At 44.9% G+C, this 15,141-nt stretch overlaps 1 protein-coding gene across 1 annotated transcript; it reads left to right on the forward strand.

The window, feature by feature from the left end:
* Window positions 1-11,423: 11,423 nt before the first annotated feature.
* Window positions 11,424-15,074, forward strand: AFUA_5G01410 (uncharacterized protein; the record flags this gene model as incomplete). Its single annotated transcript, XM_743108.2, has 4 exons — window positions 11,424-11,939; window positions 11,995-12,487; window positions 12,556-13,135; window positions 13,196-15,074. Exons 2-4 carry the CDS (start codon window positions 12,040-12,042, stop codon window positions 15,072-15,074), a joined length of 2,907 nt encoding a protein of 968 aa, XP_748201.2. The 5' UTR covers window positions 11,424-11,939; window positions 11,995-12,039.
* Window positions 15,075-15,141: the final 67 nt, after the last annotated feature.

Below are 15,141 nucleotides of genomic sequence, written 5' to 3' on the forward strand. Positions count from 1 at the left end.
AGGGATATCATCAGATAAAACGAATGTAGGGAATATAAGAAAAGAGAATGCAAAAGAAGGACGAAGATGCCGCATAACTCTTGACAAGGTGCTCCGCTAAGACACCTTAAGGTATGGGAGCAGGAAAGTCACAAAAAAGGACGGAAAAGAGTGTATGGGAGTAAAAGAATAAGACATTTCGACGCCTTCCAGACTTTATACCACCGATTCATTTCTGACATCTATCTACTCCGGGAGTTAGTTGCTGTATTCTGTATTGTTTACTTGAGAACGAATGTTTGGATATTCCAGTGAGCCTCGCGTAATTGAAAAGGAGTCATGCAGCGCAATCGGACGAAAGAAAGGCGGCGTCTCTCCACTCAAAATGGTCTAATTCGCAGAAGGAAATTGGACTGGAAGACTTAGCACGGAGTATTCTTACTTAGATACAGAACAGTGCCCGGGTATAGCGGCCATGCGTCCTTCAGGGATATGTACTCCGTAGATAGTACAGTACGGAGTAGTTGGGAGCCATTTGGTCACATCAGCACCCTTGGTTTCCGCTTGTTCTCATTCCTTTCGTCTCGTTCTATGATTCTATCCGACGGTATCCCGGACAGAAGATCAACGAGGCTTTGCAGATATAATTGGCTTTCCCAGCTCTACATATCTCGACAGACCAAGTAATCTTAGAGCACGGATATGTTCCGATTTGAACGATCTAAATCTTCTCCAATTGCAATTTTTCCATCCTCGAATTTCAGAGCTAATGTCGTATCCGCATGTTCCCTCAGGAAATCTTACTCCTCGCGCTATGATGCTAGCAATGCTTGCAATTTCGACTATCTTAGTCTGCTTGAATTTTTCCGCAAAAGTCCGCGCGTTTGACAGGGGGTTTGAGCATCCAGAAAGTCTGTTAGAGTACCTAGAGTAGTCCTGAATTAGAAATCGATGGGTAGAGCAAAGAGAGAATGACTTGCTCTTTAGGGCAATAGCCGGGCTTCGCCATACCGAAAACCCAACATGAGATCTTCTATTCCGATTGTTGATATGAGACCATTATCTGGCTTTCCATTGCTTGTTAGTAGCATATGTGGGTCTGTTTAATAAACAACTGAGTCACACAACAGATGGAAGAGCGAGCTTGTCTAGTCAATGCATTGCCCTACTTAGTATTCACACTATGTTTTTGCTAAGCTTTAGTCACTCTCCTTCGCTTAGACCATCTCTCCGCTCTCCACCATTCCTTTGAATTTGGTAAAACCCATATTTGTCATCTTTCGGCAGACAATAGCAACATCCATCTTCGAGTTCAGGATCCCCTAGTGTGTTGCTTCCTCGGACACTGAGGCTATCCAAGCATTTTACTTGGATCATTATGAGTTCTCATATCTTCTCAGGTTGATTGCATGTGTCACAGCTTTTCAGAGTCTAAAGCACGCCCTTGGTATCTCCCGGCATTCCAAGGCTACTGGTTTCACGCTAGCTTCCTGGCTGAGTAGACTACAGGTGCCCTAGACCTTTACTCCGAAATGAGGACTGATTGAGAGACCACGGCCTGTACAGCCTATTCTTGCTGTAAGTCCGTGAAAAGACGGGAGATTGAGGGACAGCGGGGCTGTAAGATTTTCTGACATGCGAGTATGAACTATACTAAGCGGGCCTCCTGTGGCATTGTCATACAGAGAAGAAATCTTACACTACTTTTTCATGTAATATTATATTATCGCTTTGGGGTTTCCAGTCTTTGCTAGCTCATCATGAGTCTAGCTCGATTTCTCGCTTTCGGCCAATTGGGAATTTGCTGGAGTTTTGGGACCTCGTTGCACAATATAAGACTCGTCTATATTCCAGCATTCACTACATATGCTGTCTCTAGCCACTCCTTTCCATTCGTTCTTATTTGGTAATAAGATTACTCCCTTTCTTCTCAGTCTTTTCACTATACATGAAGCGTTGTCATTGAGACCTTCGATTTTCTTCTCGACTCTCTTTTGCAACGTTGATGGTTGCTATTTCTTAAACAAATCTAGCTATTTGAATGGCTCTTGCTTGAGACCATACGAGAAGCAATTTGTACCATGAAGTCTTGCCTGCAAAATTTTGCACAATGGCTGCTGAGCTGGATAGGAATCTTCATGTTTATTAGTCAATCCTGGGCTTTGGATATCAATAGTCGCTTTCGTGTTGAGCAGGGCCAAGGCCCTGTCACACGATCTGGAAGTGGTACTTACGGTGGAACCTGCTATGGCACGGATGCGGATTTGAGTGCCATCTATACTGAGGCAATTGACCTTGCTCAGGTGGCATTGGATTCCTTGAACAGTTATGCTACCAGTGCGACGGTGCGCGCAACGGTAGAAACATTCTTTGGAATTAAAGCCGATTCATCATCACCTACAACGGTGTCAGCCATTGACTCAGCACAGTTCGCATACGTTAAATGTTGGTTGATATTTCCATTTGCGTTATTTGTTTCTACGCTGAGAGTACCGGCGGGGATTGTACTACCTGCCTCTCACCCTACTGCTCACTGAGTAGAGGTAGACACTAGGGCTAACATACCTCCTACTAGATATTTTCGGACAAATTATTGCTTTCTCAACAGGCACAGAGGATGCAAAGATTTCTCAGCCGGGTTTCTTTTGTGACGATAGCTGGCGATGGAGGACAGAGATGGACTATGGATCTGACGGACAAATGAATGGCAGGACAATCTCTCAGGTGACAGGTAAGTTCAATCAATGACAAACTATGGTAAGCCAAATTTTTGCCTGACCAGCCCTGACATCATGATTATCATCAAGGCGGTGCTGTAAAATGGAGCTGGTGGTCTCCATTGTATAAATCATTTCTTGGTGCTGGCCCGGGCTGTGTCCACAACAACATGGAGGCAACATTAGGGTTCACAACCATCTCTGACACACAGAAGGTCTACACGATTACCATGTGCCCATATAGCTTCACTCGGGCTAAAAGAAAGGATTCCCTTAGTGCTTGGCGCTCTAAGGAAAAGATTATAGCTGACGGAACACCACTACGGGCTGCTCTTTCAACGCCTGGTACTTTGATGCATGAGCTAGCACACTTAGTCACGAAACAAGGTGAGTTAACCTTCTGGTTTTTAAGCGATCTTCAAACCCCATAACTGATATTCATGACTTGGTTACAGTTGTCACCGATGAGACGCTTCCCAATGGGCAAAAGGCTTACTTTCCTCCAAATGTGGCTACACTTGCCGCGGAATCAAAAGCCAAAGCTGTCAAAAATGCTGATACCTATACGTGGTTTGCCATTGCTATGTACCTTGATCAATGTGACTGGTCACGACAGATCTGCGCTCAGAGCACCAGCACATCAACTGTCGCTAAGCGATCGAACAATCAAACCAGCACCGATATGGCCCTGATGCGAAGATCAAACCGACGGACGTTTCTCCCTCGTGTATTGACTGGTTTGAAGGGTGATTCGAGGAGGCACTAGCAGAGGCGCCATAAGTAGGTGTTGAGGTTCGTTCAAGAATTGCCAAGGTGTACCAGGTGTAGCGTTATAGAAGCAGAGTTAGGTTGATTGATATCAGGGTCCATTGATTTTGCTCTTAATCTATCTATCTTTGTACATATTAGAATGTAGCCTCTACCCTCTTTTTCTAATTGTATCTTTTTTTCCTGTTGCTCTCTGCTTCTCTCCCAGGAATTCATCACGCACTATGCTATAATGATATATCTGAGTCATAGGCTGGCAAACTATTTGCACGCTTCTTCGCTTCAGGTGATATCGGTCGGGGAGGCTCTGGTATGTAGTTCTCTGGTACATAGTGAACAACCTCCACGAATTCAACATGCAGCGATTCATAACCGATCATCCCGAGATCTTTTAGCTCATCAAAGAAATTCACCATGACATCCCAAGGTGGCCTTCCGCGTGGATTATACCTCACCTTTTCCTTATAGATTCGTTCTCCTTCCTCATTAGCGAATTCAATAAAGTAAGCTAACCGCCTTGCAGTTTGCCTCTGGTACTCACAAGTCCCCTCTATCCATGCAGGGATCTGGGACTTGAGCGCCGCCGAGGGATATTCAGCTGGGTCTTCACCATCAATGTGCCAGCATGGTAGCCCTCTAAACGTTTCAATGGAGTAGATAGCTTCCGTGTCCAAGTTTGCAGGAAAATAGATGATCAGGACCTCATAGATTCTCTGAGGAGGGAAAAGTGGGTTTGCGCGTATGATCATCCCAGTATTATGGATTGGCCAGGCTAGTTCTTGGCTCCATGAGCGATGTGCAAGGGCTTCATTCAATTTGAGGGAAAGCTCTGAGGTAAGAAACTCTTCTCTGCCTTTCTTGCTTCTCCACTCTAGTAGTTGGTTAATTATTAGATATCTAGGAGATGGAATAGCATCGTCTAACAGGGAAGGGTTAATGCTGCTTACCGATAATCAACCACTCAATCTCGCTGAGTTCCCGGGGACGGCCTCGAGCGATAATGATGCATTCTTTGAGTTTGTGTATCTCTTGGAGGGTTGCAAAAAGTTCATCGCTATTTGGGACGACACCATTAGGTGGATCTTTGAGTGATATCCATTCTATCAATCTGCAGCTCTGAGGTGGCGTTTCCGCGGCAGATGGATCTTTGGCGTTTATTTTCATGGAAGTGCTGTTGATACCATGCAGGACATTCTGTTGCTTTGATGTGCTTTTTATTGTAGACTTCTCAGCATTTAATTCACTGGCACGTGTGACTGATCGAGTAACAGGCATGGTGTAATGGCGAACTAAGAAGACGAGTGCTATTTGAAGATAGGGTGGTTGAGGAATTACAAAGGAGAGGGAGAGGTTATATAATAGTGTACGGAGTATTAGGGCGCCAACCCAGAAATAGGTAGGTAGCAAAACTTGGTTACCATGCACTAAGGCATGAGGCTTGCGCTCAGCTAACGACCTACTTAACCCCAGACCTCGAAGATTGCTCCCATTCGTATAAATCAGAGATTATAAAGGGAGGCTTAACAAATCAATTATCCTCGGAGAAGCTGCGTGTTGCCTTGTTGGCTGAGTGACTTAATTGTTAGCCTGTTTCTTTGATCCTCTTGCATGTACGGAGTAAACATATCCACTGGACCCAACCAGTCCCACTCTATTCTGACTCTAAGACTCTCATGTGGAGTATGATAAGATGGCAGCACTCCTCCAGGAAATAGATTTAACTCAGATCTATTAAGAAGATAAAATATACTCGGATGCAGTCTCGTAGAAAACTAGTAGAAGCAAGTCAACAGACAGTACTCTGCAAATGTAAATGATCTAGAGTAAGTTTAGCGAGTTTAGACAGGATGAGCAAAAGAAACGAGCAAGGATGAATCGGAAGCAATGGAGGTGAGCAGTTTTGGTAGCCTGGTGCCGTAGGTTATAGATCTGACACTGATGGGTTGTGCCCAGAGGCCTTGTTGTCACCATAGAGCATAGATCTGGCCTGAAAAGCAATCTGCGAGCCACACAGGAACTTCTGTCCAACAATGACTAGGTACCACCAACCACAAATGCTGTCTGTCATACAGGGCCAGCTGTCAACCCACCCCACCTGATCTTGCCCATTGATCTTATCACGCGCTTTTGACTGGCTAAATAATCATAGCTGTCAAAAGAAAACATAGCACACATTCTTATTAAAGCTAACCAGGACAGGATGTAGGATGGTCATGATTCTCAGTAAATAGACTCTCAGTAAATAGACAAGCTCTTTGCAACCATTGTGACCATTAATCTCGGAACAATGTCACGAGCCTCCAATCCTGCAATTAAGTGCGCTGAAGACATAGCCATTGCTTTACTGTTTCATAATGTTCCCGCCCCGCCGTCTTCGAACTCCATGCACCGTATATCCGAAGGTCAATATGTTCTCTCCCTTGACCAAGAGCGCAAGTTAGCGGGCACTCTGGCTTTCCTTGCGCATAATCGAGAAGGGGCTGAATATGTCCCGGCAGTATGCATTGGGGAAGACTCAGCAACGGGCTCTTTGAATGTAATCTTTGCAGTCAATAAGGCCAATTATTCTGATGGAAACAATGTGCTTCGGTCTATCCAGAAGAGCTTTGATGAGATCTTTGCACTCCTTGCGCGGGTGTCTACCGGTAAGCAGTATCTAGGTGGACTTGTTCGCTTGTTGACTATGTCGTCGCCAGATCGCTCCCCAAGCCTTAAAGACCAGGTCTTCTACATGGTCGTCTCGATGTGTTCATCTCGTATCCTTTCCCGGCTGCGGTTGGGTTCTCCTGGGTGCAGGAAAATGAAGAGATCTTTCAGGGATACTCTACAAGCGCTGGACAGGGCTCTAACGCAAATTAGCCAGGACAAACTAAAAGACAGAGATCTATTGGAAGCTGTATCTTTGTTATCGACTAGGGCTAAAGAGGCTAGAAAAGCCGCTGATTTATGGTCGCGACATCAGGTCGCCGCACGACTAATAGAGCTTGTGGAGAGTATCTATCGCATACAACAGATCGAACAGCTTCAACCCATCGTCGACATGATACCAAACGATTATATGGAGCCGACCGCCAGAGAAAGTTTTATGAACATTGTTGGGAAAGTTTCCCGATACCGGGAAGCTGCTCGATTCTTATACTGCACGGCCAAGAAAGTCCCTCTAGCTCGAAACATGCGGACGGTACCTGTCCAGCTGCCTCAAGAGGCATTCTCGACTCCTTCCGTCGACACATACACTCCGAATCTGCTCATTAAAGTCACTGAAGCCAGCGCAAAAGGAAGACAACAGAAGCTTCTGAAAGAGATTTGTCGCGCGCTCGGCTTGAGTGAACAACAGGCCAGTGACCAATACTGCCTGCAGGTAATGAATATCTTAAGACACGCAAAAATCCACTCCGAGGTCCAGATCATTGCATATTGTGAACTGCACCCGCAGTTGACCCTCCCGCGAGTTATCTGTTCCAGTAAAGATGCTTGCTTCCTCTGCAACCTGTTCATCAAAGTATATGGCAAGCTACATACTCCCCGATCCCATGGAAGGCTCTATCCTGCATGGCGTTTGCCTTGTCTGTCACAGCTGCAAGAATTGGAACAAAGGTTCAGCCAATCATTGCAGGACAACTTTCAAGAAAGCTGTACAGCCTTGCTTTCAACAAGACGGAAAGTTCTTCGTCCGAACCCAATTGAAAGTACCCTTTTCACCCTCACTGCATCTTGTACGACTATGTTAACTACCACATCACAGAAAGGAAGCGACAATACGGATGCTGGTCTGCCTGCCCATGAGACCGCATCCTTCCAACCAGAGCTGAACCAAACCCCTGACCGAAGAGAGAGCATGGGATCAGTCAAACGATCAGAATGTACCAATTTTGTTTCCGATCAACCCGATAAGTCAGCCTCCTGCATAGAAGAAGCATATCCTGAACCTGAAAAAAATTCAACTATACTTCAAGGTTCCAGAATCTTTGGAAACGTGGGCCCCAAAGAGACATCGGAGCCTTATTCTGCTGGGCCTTTGGAAATCGTCATCGAGAGTATCACAGGCTCCAGTAGCCATTCTTATTGCATTGAATGGCTTGACGATAGAGAGGCAAAGGAGGCGCGAGAAAAAGCCCTTCTCATCGATGTCGAAGAAATCAACGAGGAAATCACCCTTTGTGAACAAAATCCTCTGTATATGACCGCCAGGGGTGCAATTTTAAGACTTAGTTGGACAAGTGAAAAAGCACAGTAATAGTTTGCCTTTGTCACCTTTGAGCTCATAACAAGTGAAGATAAAGTGAATAACTTAGCTATTTGTCCTGTATATTAAGAATCAATTAGTAGTTGTAACCTTTCTCTTTGGAGGGATACATAGCTAGCAGTCTACGAGGACCATTCTTCCTCCTGATGCTGTCCTATTTTCCCAGTTACCTTGCTACCAGTGCGGCGGCAGCCCTTGATGAAGGCTTGCTTTGGTGTCATCCTATCGTTTAAATGCAATCAGTCAGGGCCTTATTATGAGAGTAGAAAAATTTTGAATCCACCATTGGTGAACCATTCTGTCGTTCGGACTTGCAATATGCTACATCTTAACTGATTCTTTGCACCATTGGGATAGTAGTAACGGTTCCTTTGGACTTACATAGTCTAGCGAGTGATCTACAGCAGCAATACAAGCGGGCCTGACTTGCAACTAATTTTGTAAAAATTCTCTAATTTAGTATATTAAATCTACAGCAGACTAAGTAGTCTGATTAGCTTATTCTAGAGTTAATAATCTAAGGTCAGTAGTCATTGCTTATGAGAATGCATTATGGCATTAAGGGGCAAAAGAACTACTATTCTGGATCATGTCACCATTACAGTCATAGTTGCAGCAGAATAAAGGGCTGCTTCATAGCTAAATTATCAGAAGCTTTATAAAACTACAAGAACAGTTCAAGCACCAGTGATAGCATTGGTAGCCAGGATACCGCCATGAAAACATGTGAATTCTTCAGGCACAAGTCGTATCACAAGCCAAGAATATACAATTGATATAGCCCAAGTGACTCTAGCAGGTAATTTTGCTGTTGTACGGGAACCCTGAAGATTATTTCGGATAGGGCCCGCTTTACCTGAGAAGGCGCGTGGCATCTATGGCTTTAACATATAAGTACGGGACCTTCGTCAGCCAACTAGGTTTGCTCTAATACTGCTCACTGACAGTAAGCTCTGTCCTCCCTTGGCTCTCTCCTCTTTGAAGTGCTATGTTCTATGTCTCAGGCAAGGCAACCTCCACCTGGACCAATAAGCACGTTCCAAAAGCTCTTCTGACCTTCATCCTCACTGCTCTCGGGGCCGTAGGTGCCGCCGCACCGGGGCGCTTCTACACTGCTGCTTGACTGAATGCTTCAGAAGGTGACATTCTCCCCAGTGGGCAACTACATCCTTTTTCTCAGTCTCTATTCCAAGTGAAACGGGATATTCATGCATATCTGTGAGCTCTGACCTTACCTGTACACTTCATATCCTCAAGGTCACCTCTCTTACATCTCTTTCGATGATTGAGAATGACAGAGAGAGATAGCGGCCAGGCAGTACATACTCTGTGGGCTTAAGGTTTGATTTTATAATAGATAGCTCTTTTATCTACTGAGTAAAAGATATGGATTCTCAGGCTTTAGCAGGGTTGGCTTTACTGAAAGTGTTTATACTCCAAAATTACAGACTGCAAGTAAACATAATTATTTACCCTCTAGATTCCATACTAACTGATTCTCCTGCGCAAAGAGATTAAAAGACCTTGGAGGTCGCTCAGTGACTTTCTTAACTTTATTATTTTTTCATGTCTTAAACCCAGTGGAGGCCGCAACCTCTAGCTCTGTTAAGAAGCCTGTATAGTACTCAGAGACACCTATGTTTATTAGCCCTTGGTACTGCTCCTCTCCTGAAAGTTTGATATGCTTAATTATTTGTCCTAGGACACGGCTTAGTGTCTTAGTAATGTTGTCATATGTTAAGAGCTCAGGTCCTCGCACCCAGTGGTTATAGTTATATGAGTTAGGATCTGTTAGAGCGTGATAGGTAATAGCTATAATATCTATAACACTGAAAAATGGGATTTTGCCCTGCCTGTAGGTAGTATAGATCTTGCCTTGATCACAGATGAGTTAGCGTGGACTATCCTTAGTTAGATTCTCTGACCAGCTAAACATCAGCGCTATGCACCATGCCTTCCATAGGAAAGAATTTCCAATGAATCTTTGGCTACTAACCTATAAACCAACTCGGCTGGAGTACATAATAATCTACCTGCCTTTCCAGGAAATGTTGCTAAACTATGCCTATGTCTGGCTTCCTATATTTAGCAGAGCTCCTGGCTATAAGAATAAAGTGATAGATGGAATGCTTCTCCAGCGCGTAGTCAATGAAGTTATTTAGGGGGCTTCCATGGCTCTAGTGCCTGTGATTCTGTTAGGTATATAGTAGAGATTACCTGTTTATTAGCAAACTTGTAGTTACATAGAATATACTATGTATCCTTATCTAGCTAGTTAAATTTAACTGCTAGCATGTCTGGAGGAGCAGTAGACTAGCCGCGATGGGAAGCCAGTATAAAGGGGATGTTGTTATTTTGGAGGAAGCGTGCTACTTAGATTGATATTCTGCCCGTGCCCCTAGTTAGAAGGATTACTATGATTTAGTGTAAGCTGATATTGTTAGATGGAAAGATGTATTATGATGGGTATTTGTACTCATACATTGCAGTTAGGTGGTGGGTCTCGACCAATGCTCCTATTTAAAACCCATTAATTGTTGGAGTTAGGGTTTAAGATTGTGAGCTCCGACATGGGGGAGTAAAACGTCTGTCGGACTTGATGCTCCCCGGCAAAGGGGACACGGGAAGATGTACTGGTCTATCGGGACCAGAAAGGAGGGGACGTCCAAAAGGATGTCGTCTGGTGTGGATTCTCATCTCTGAGCATATATTGACGAGAAAATAGAAATCATATCCCTTTCCCGTGATAGCATCTCCCAGTGTAGTAGGCAGACTAGAGTGGAAGAGGCTGCACTGGACCGTATAGTCACAGTTGCACCAATCCCTCATAAACAATGCCGCATTGAACGCTGCTGCCGCTGCACTATTCGCCTCGCGATCGATATTGATTCGCTCTCATATGGGGACGAAGTGAGCAGGAAATCTAGAGCATTTCTGTTTCAAGGTAGTCAATGAAGTTTTGTTAGGATAAAATCAGATATTGACCCTATGCCAGCAGGATGAAGGGTGGATAGTGCCTTAGTGAAGCAACTAGATTTGAGATAACAGAACCAGACGCTCACGATGCGGCTGACGTGTCTAGGGAAGAGCAAAACATGTCGCATGCCAAGTATCCAAATGCAGTTTTATGCAGTAGGGCTTGCAGCTCAGCATGGGTCAGAGAAAGGTCGCCATGGTTTGGCGGAAAAGAGGTCAGCAGGTGTCAAACCATGATGAAATTTCCTAGTATATAACATATATTTAGTAGATACCAAACCTTTAAAAAGCCTTTTACACAGTGTAGTTAATATTCAGGCTTTTATTATTCTAACCATTCTCCCATATTGAATTAAAGACAGTAGTCTACATACCTAAACTCTTGAAGTCGTCAATTCAATACATCCCAATGGCTTGCCATAGTCCACTATATAGTAGCCACCCTCGAGTAATTGTGCCTAGATCTCCAATGGTTATAACTCTTTTCCAAGAATACATCATAACCTTGGAAAATAGCCCGAATAAACGTTATGTTTCCTTCTGCCTGGGCTTTGATAAGTGGGCTGGTTCGGGTATTTGGATGGATAGTCCACCTTTGTTGCCTTCCATGTTTGCTTTTTGTCGAACATATACACCCGGCGAATTATTCTTGGGGAAAAGGCTGTGGTATGCCTCTAGGCTGTAGGCTGATGCTACATGGTGATTCCGGATTGGACAAGGCATAGTGCAAGGCATAAGAGCGCGTCTAAGTTTAACCAATCAAACCTTACCAGGGTTTCGATGGTACCTTATTTTAATGTAATCTCCTCCTCTGGAATCTGGTGAGAAACCGAACTTGACAGCGGATTCCGATTTCGATCTGATTGCGATTTTTGTTACATTGACTGGAGATGTCTACATATAACCCTCCCCACTTGACTGAGATCTGTTCGAATGGCCCATCAATATCAGCATACGGTAGGCTTCTCACGTTCGATGAGGCCCTTTATGAGCTTTCTAGTGAAGACCAGGACAGACTCCGTCCATATACTACAGGGGCACCGGGCACGATTGGCGGGAAACTCTTGCAAATAGTCGAAGCAGTGAATAACCAAATCAAGGTTTTGAGTTGGCGAAAATCTGTCGGGCTTCGAGCTGCTGCATATAGAATAATGGAGTGGACAAGAGTCATCGATCCTGTTTGACAAGCCGCTACATCTGCATTTCCGCTCTATGCTGCCTTTCCATGGGCTGCCTTCCGAATCCTAGCTGAGGTACTTCATAAATCTGAGGAAACTCCAATGACAACGAAACTGACAATGACTGAAGAGAACCAGGGTGAGCGAAGAGTTGTTAATATCAATATGTCAGGATATGGAGAAAGCAAAACGTTACCTTCTTTCATACACGCAGCAATCCCAGGCTCTAACTTACGGAGAGATTGTACAAGCTATAAATGACCTTCACAGAACAATTCTCCGATATCTCTCCCAGGTCATATTGATTTGTGATGCAAACCCAGCAAGAAGGATCTATCATTCTATTTTCCTCCCCAGAATCTTGAAGCGAACTGCTGGTGAAATCGACAGGCTGTTGCATGATATTGAGTGTCAAATTCAGAGCAACCATGAAAAGGAACAGCGCAGACATGAAGAGGTGAACAGGATATTTCAGTCCATTTGTAATCCTCGGTACGAAGAAGGCTTCCAGTGGCTGAAGGACCAACGCTTTAAATGTACTGGGCATTGGATTTTCAAGCACCAACAATTCCAAAATTGGGTCACTACCAAGAAGGGACTTGTCCTTTGGATCTATGGGATCTGTAAGTAAAATGCTGTAAATAAGTCAGGGTGGGTGAAAGTGATGGCTAGCTGACTCGGAATTCGATAGTGGGCGCCGGCAAATCAGTACTAACTTCGCAAATTATTGAAAGGCTTCAGGGTAATCAAGACACAGTGGTGTACTTCTTTAGTGGAAATGGGCCGGCTCGGTGGGATCTGCGATCCATCATTCAATGTTTCGTGGCGCAGCTTGCTGTAATCGACCAGAAGAACATTCCACGCAAGTTACTGGAGGCCTTTCGCCGTAGTCAGGAGACAGGGGGCAGAGTAGAGCTGTTTTCAGTGGATACTTGGGAGCAGTTTCTGGCCGAAATGCTACCGAAGCAGCCGAAGCCGTTTCTAGTTATAGACGGACTGGATGCGTTCAACCTGACCCTGCAAAGTGACCTTTTGGGATTGATCACAAAGCTACGGAACAAGTGTAACCAACTCAGAGTGCTGGTTTCGAGCAGAGAATCACAGAACATCCGGAGTAGGCTGAAAGATAAGCTGTGCATTGACCTTAGTACTCTTGACCGAAGTGACGAAGAACGAGCTGTGATCCAAGCCAAATTTGATTCAGTGAACACAATATCGGACAAAGACAGGGCTTTCTTTATTGACAAGATCATGCAAAAGAGTCATGGACAGTAAGTTATGATAGCTGCCTCTCTTGCAATGTGATAAAGCTGTCTAATACAGACCCGAAGGATTCTGTTTGCCTGCCTTTTAGCGGATTCAATCCTCGAGTGTGACTACCATTTTGAAAGGCTGAACTGCGTATCAAGGCTGCCTGAAGGGCTTACAGAACTGTACAATGAAGTGATGAGAAAAATCAACGACAACAGCCGGACATGCAAATACGCACATAGAGCTTTCAAGTTTATGATGGCTTCCCCTGTACGAGTTTCATCCCAACTGATAATTGCGGCAGTTTTTCAGGATGAAGACAATGGCAAAATCCAGTTGCTCCCCAAAGACGTAACGAATGAATACATCATCAAGGCTTGTTCATGTTTCTTGCTTTACGACCAGCGAACGGACGCCTTTGATTTTTCCCATCGATCAGCGTGGAAATACCTAAAAACCCAGTTCAGCGCTGAGACATGCAACCTGTACCTGGCGAGACTCTCCCTGAAGATTCTGAGCAAAACCCAAAAATGTGACAAGGCAATAGCCCAGAAGCCTCCCTTTGATTGCATTAGGCCTATTGTTATCCACAGTGCAGGTTTTTGGTTCTTGTACGTGAGGTCTCTTGGGAACAAGGCTGCTGATGACAGTCAACTCCAAGACCTGCTCCGAGAATTTCTTCAACCGCGCGGAACCCAATCGGGCTATGGATGGTGGTATAAAAAGTGCCATCAGTTCGGTACTGAGATTATGCAGGAACTGGACATGCACCATCGTTACGCATTCTCCGATGTTCTCAGCTCCCCGCCTTCTCCGTGGTTCTTAGTCGGTGCTTTTGGGTTGAGCTCGATTATCGAGACACTTACAAAACAACCAGAACTGGATGTCAATGGAGTAAATGAGGTGGATGAGACTGGCTTCAGTTTAGCAATCAAACATCACCATGTTCGTACCACACAAGCCCTATTGCACCGGAGAGTGCATGTCCGGCCGCGAGACTTTTCCAAAGCACTCCAAGTCGGTGAAGACATGAATATTGTGCTGTCGATTTGGAGGTCTCCTCACATTCAGCAACAGACACTATTGAGTACCGATACACTTATAGCTGCTGCCCGCAATTGGCACTATCGAAATCAAACCTTGCGTGGATTACTCCGCCATTGGCCGTCCACAGTACCCATTCAAGTCAACAGGGAGTTGGTGATGGCATTTTCATTTGGGTATCATTTCCCCAGTAAACTCACTGATTCTTATATGAGACGCCTCTTGGAGAACAACAGGATTATTGTGGATGATGAAGCACTACCACTCATTGCAGCTGATTGGAGTAGTGTCATCATGAAAACTGTGTTGGAAAGACGAGTTCCCAAGCTCCCTACCAAAAAGTTACTGAAGCTGCTATTTTCCGCTGTTAGAAATACGGAAGCAGCCGAAGTAATGGTGTCAGTCCTCTTGCGGCATGTTCAAGGAGATATTCCCCTGGCAATTTGGCAGAGACTACTGACAAGAGCTGCAAAAAACGCCGGGTGTGGACAATCGTTAGTCGACTTTTTTCTCAAAGACAATCGGAAAATTCGTGTTACAGAGAAAGATCTGATAGTGGCGTCTGCAAACGAAGAACCTGACCAGGCCTTACGCATATTTAACAGCCTGCTTAAACACAGCAATCGGGACAAAGTTACTGGAGCTCTCCTGCAACAAGTCGTCAAGAATCTCAAGTACTGGAGTGAGAGGGAGAGGGAAGAGCTCGCGCAAACGATTTGGAAATCCAAAGGGTTTGAATACAGTAAATGTGCGGATTTGGCTTGGGAGATGGCTCTTGAAAGTCGGAATGCGATACGTCTCACCCCGTGCAACAAAGAAGCAATGCCGGTCGCCATGAAAATAGGCAAAAGACGGGGCAGGCAGACTACCTCTAGAACAAGATGGACAGCAGAGGCTTCCCGTCTTGCCAACTAGGACATACGAACCTGTTTACCATTAGTCAAATCATGCCTACCGAGCAAAAAGCTGCAGAAGCCGCCCA

The sequence above is a fragment of the Aspergillus fumigatus genome, chromosome 5, assembly GCF_000002655.1.
Source record: "Aspergillus fumigatus Af293 chromosome 5, whole genome shotgun sequence".
NCBI lineage: Eukaryota > Fungi > Ascomycota > Eurotiomycetes > Eurotiales > Aspergillaceae > Aspergillus > Aspergillus fumigatus.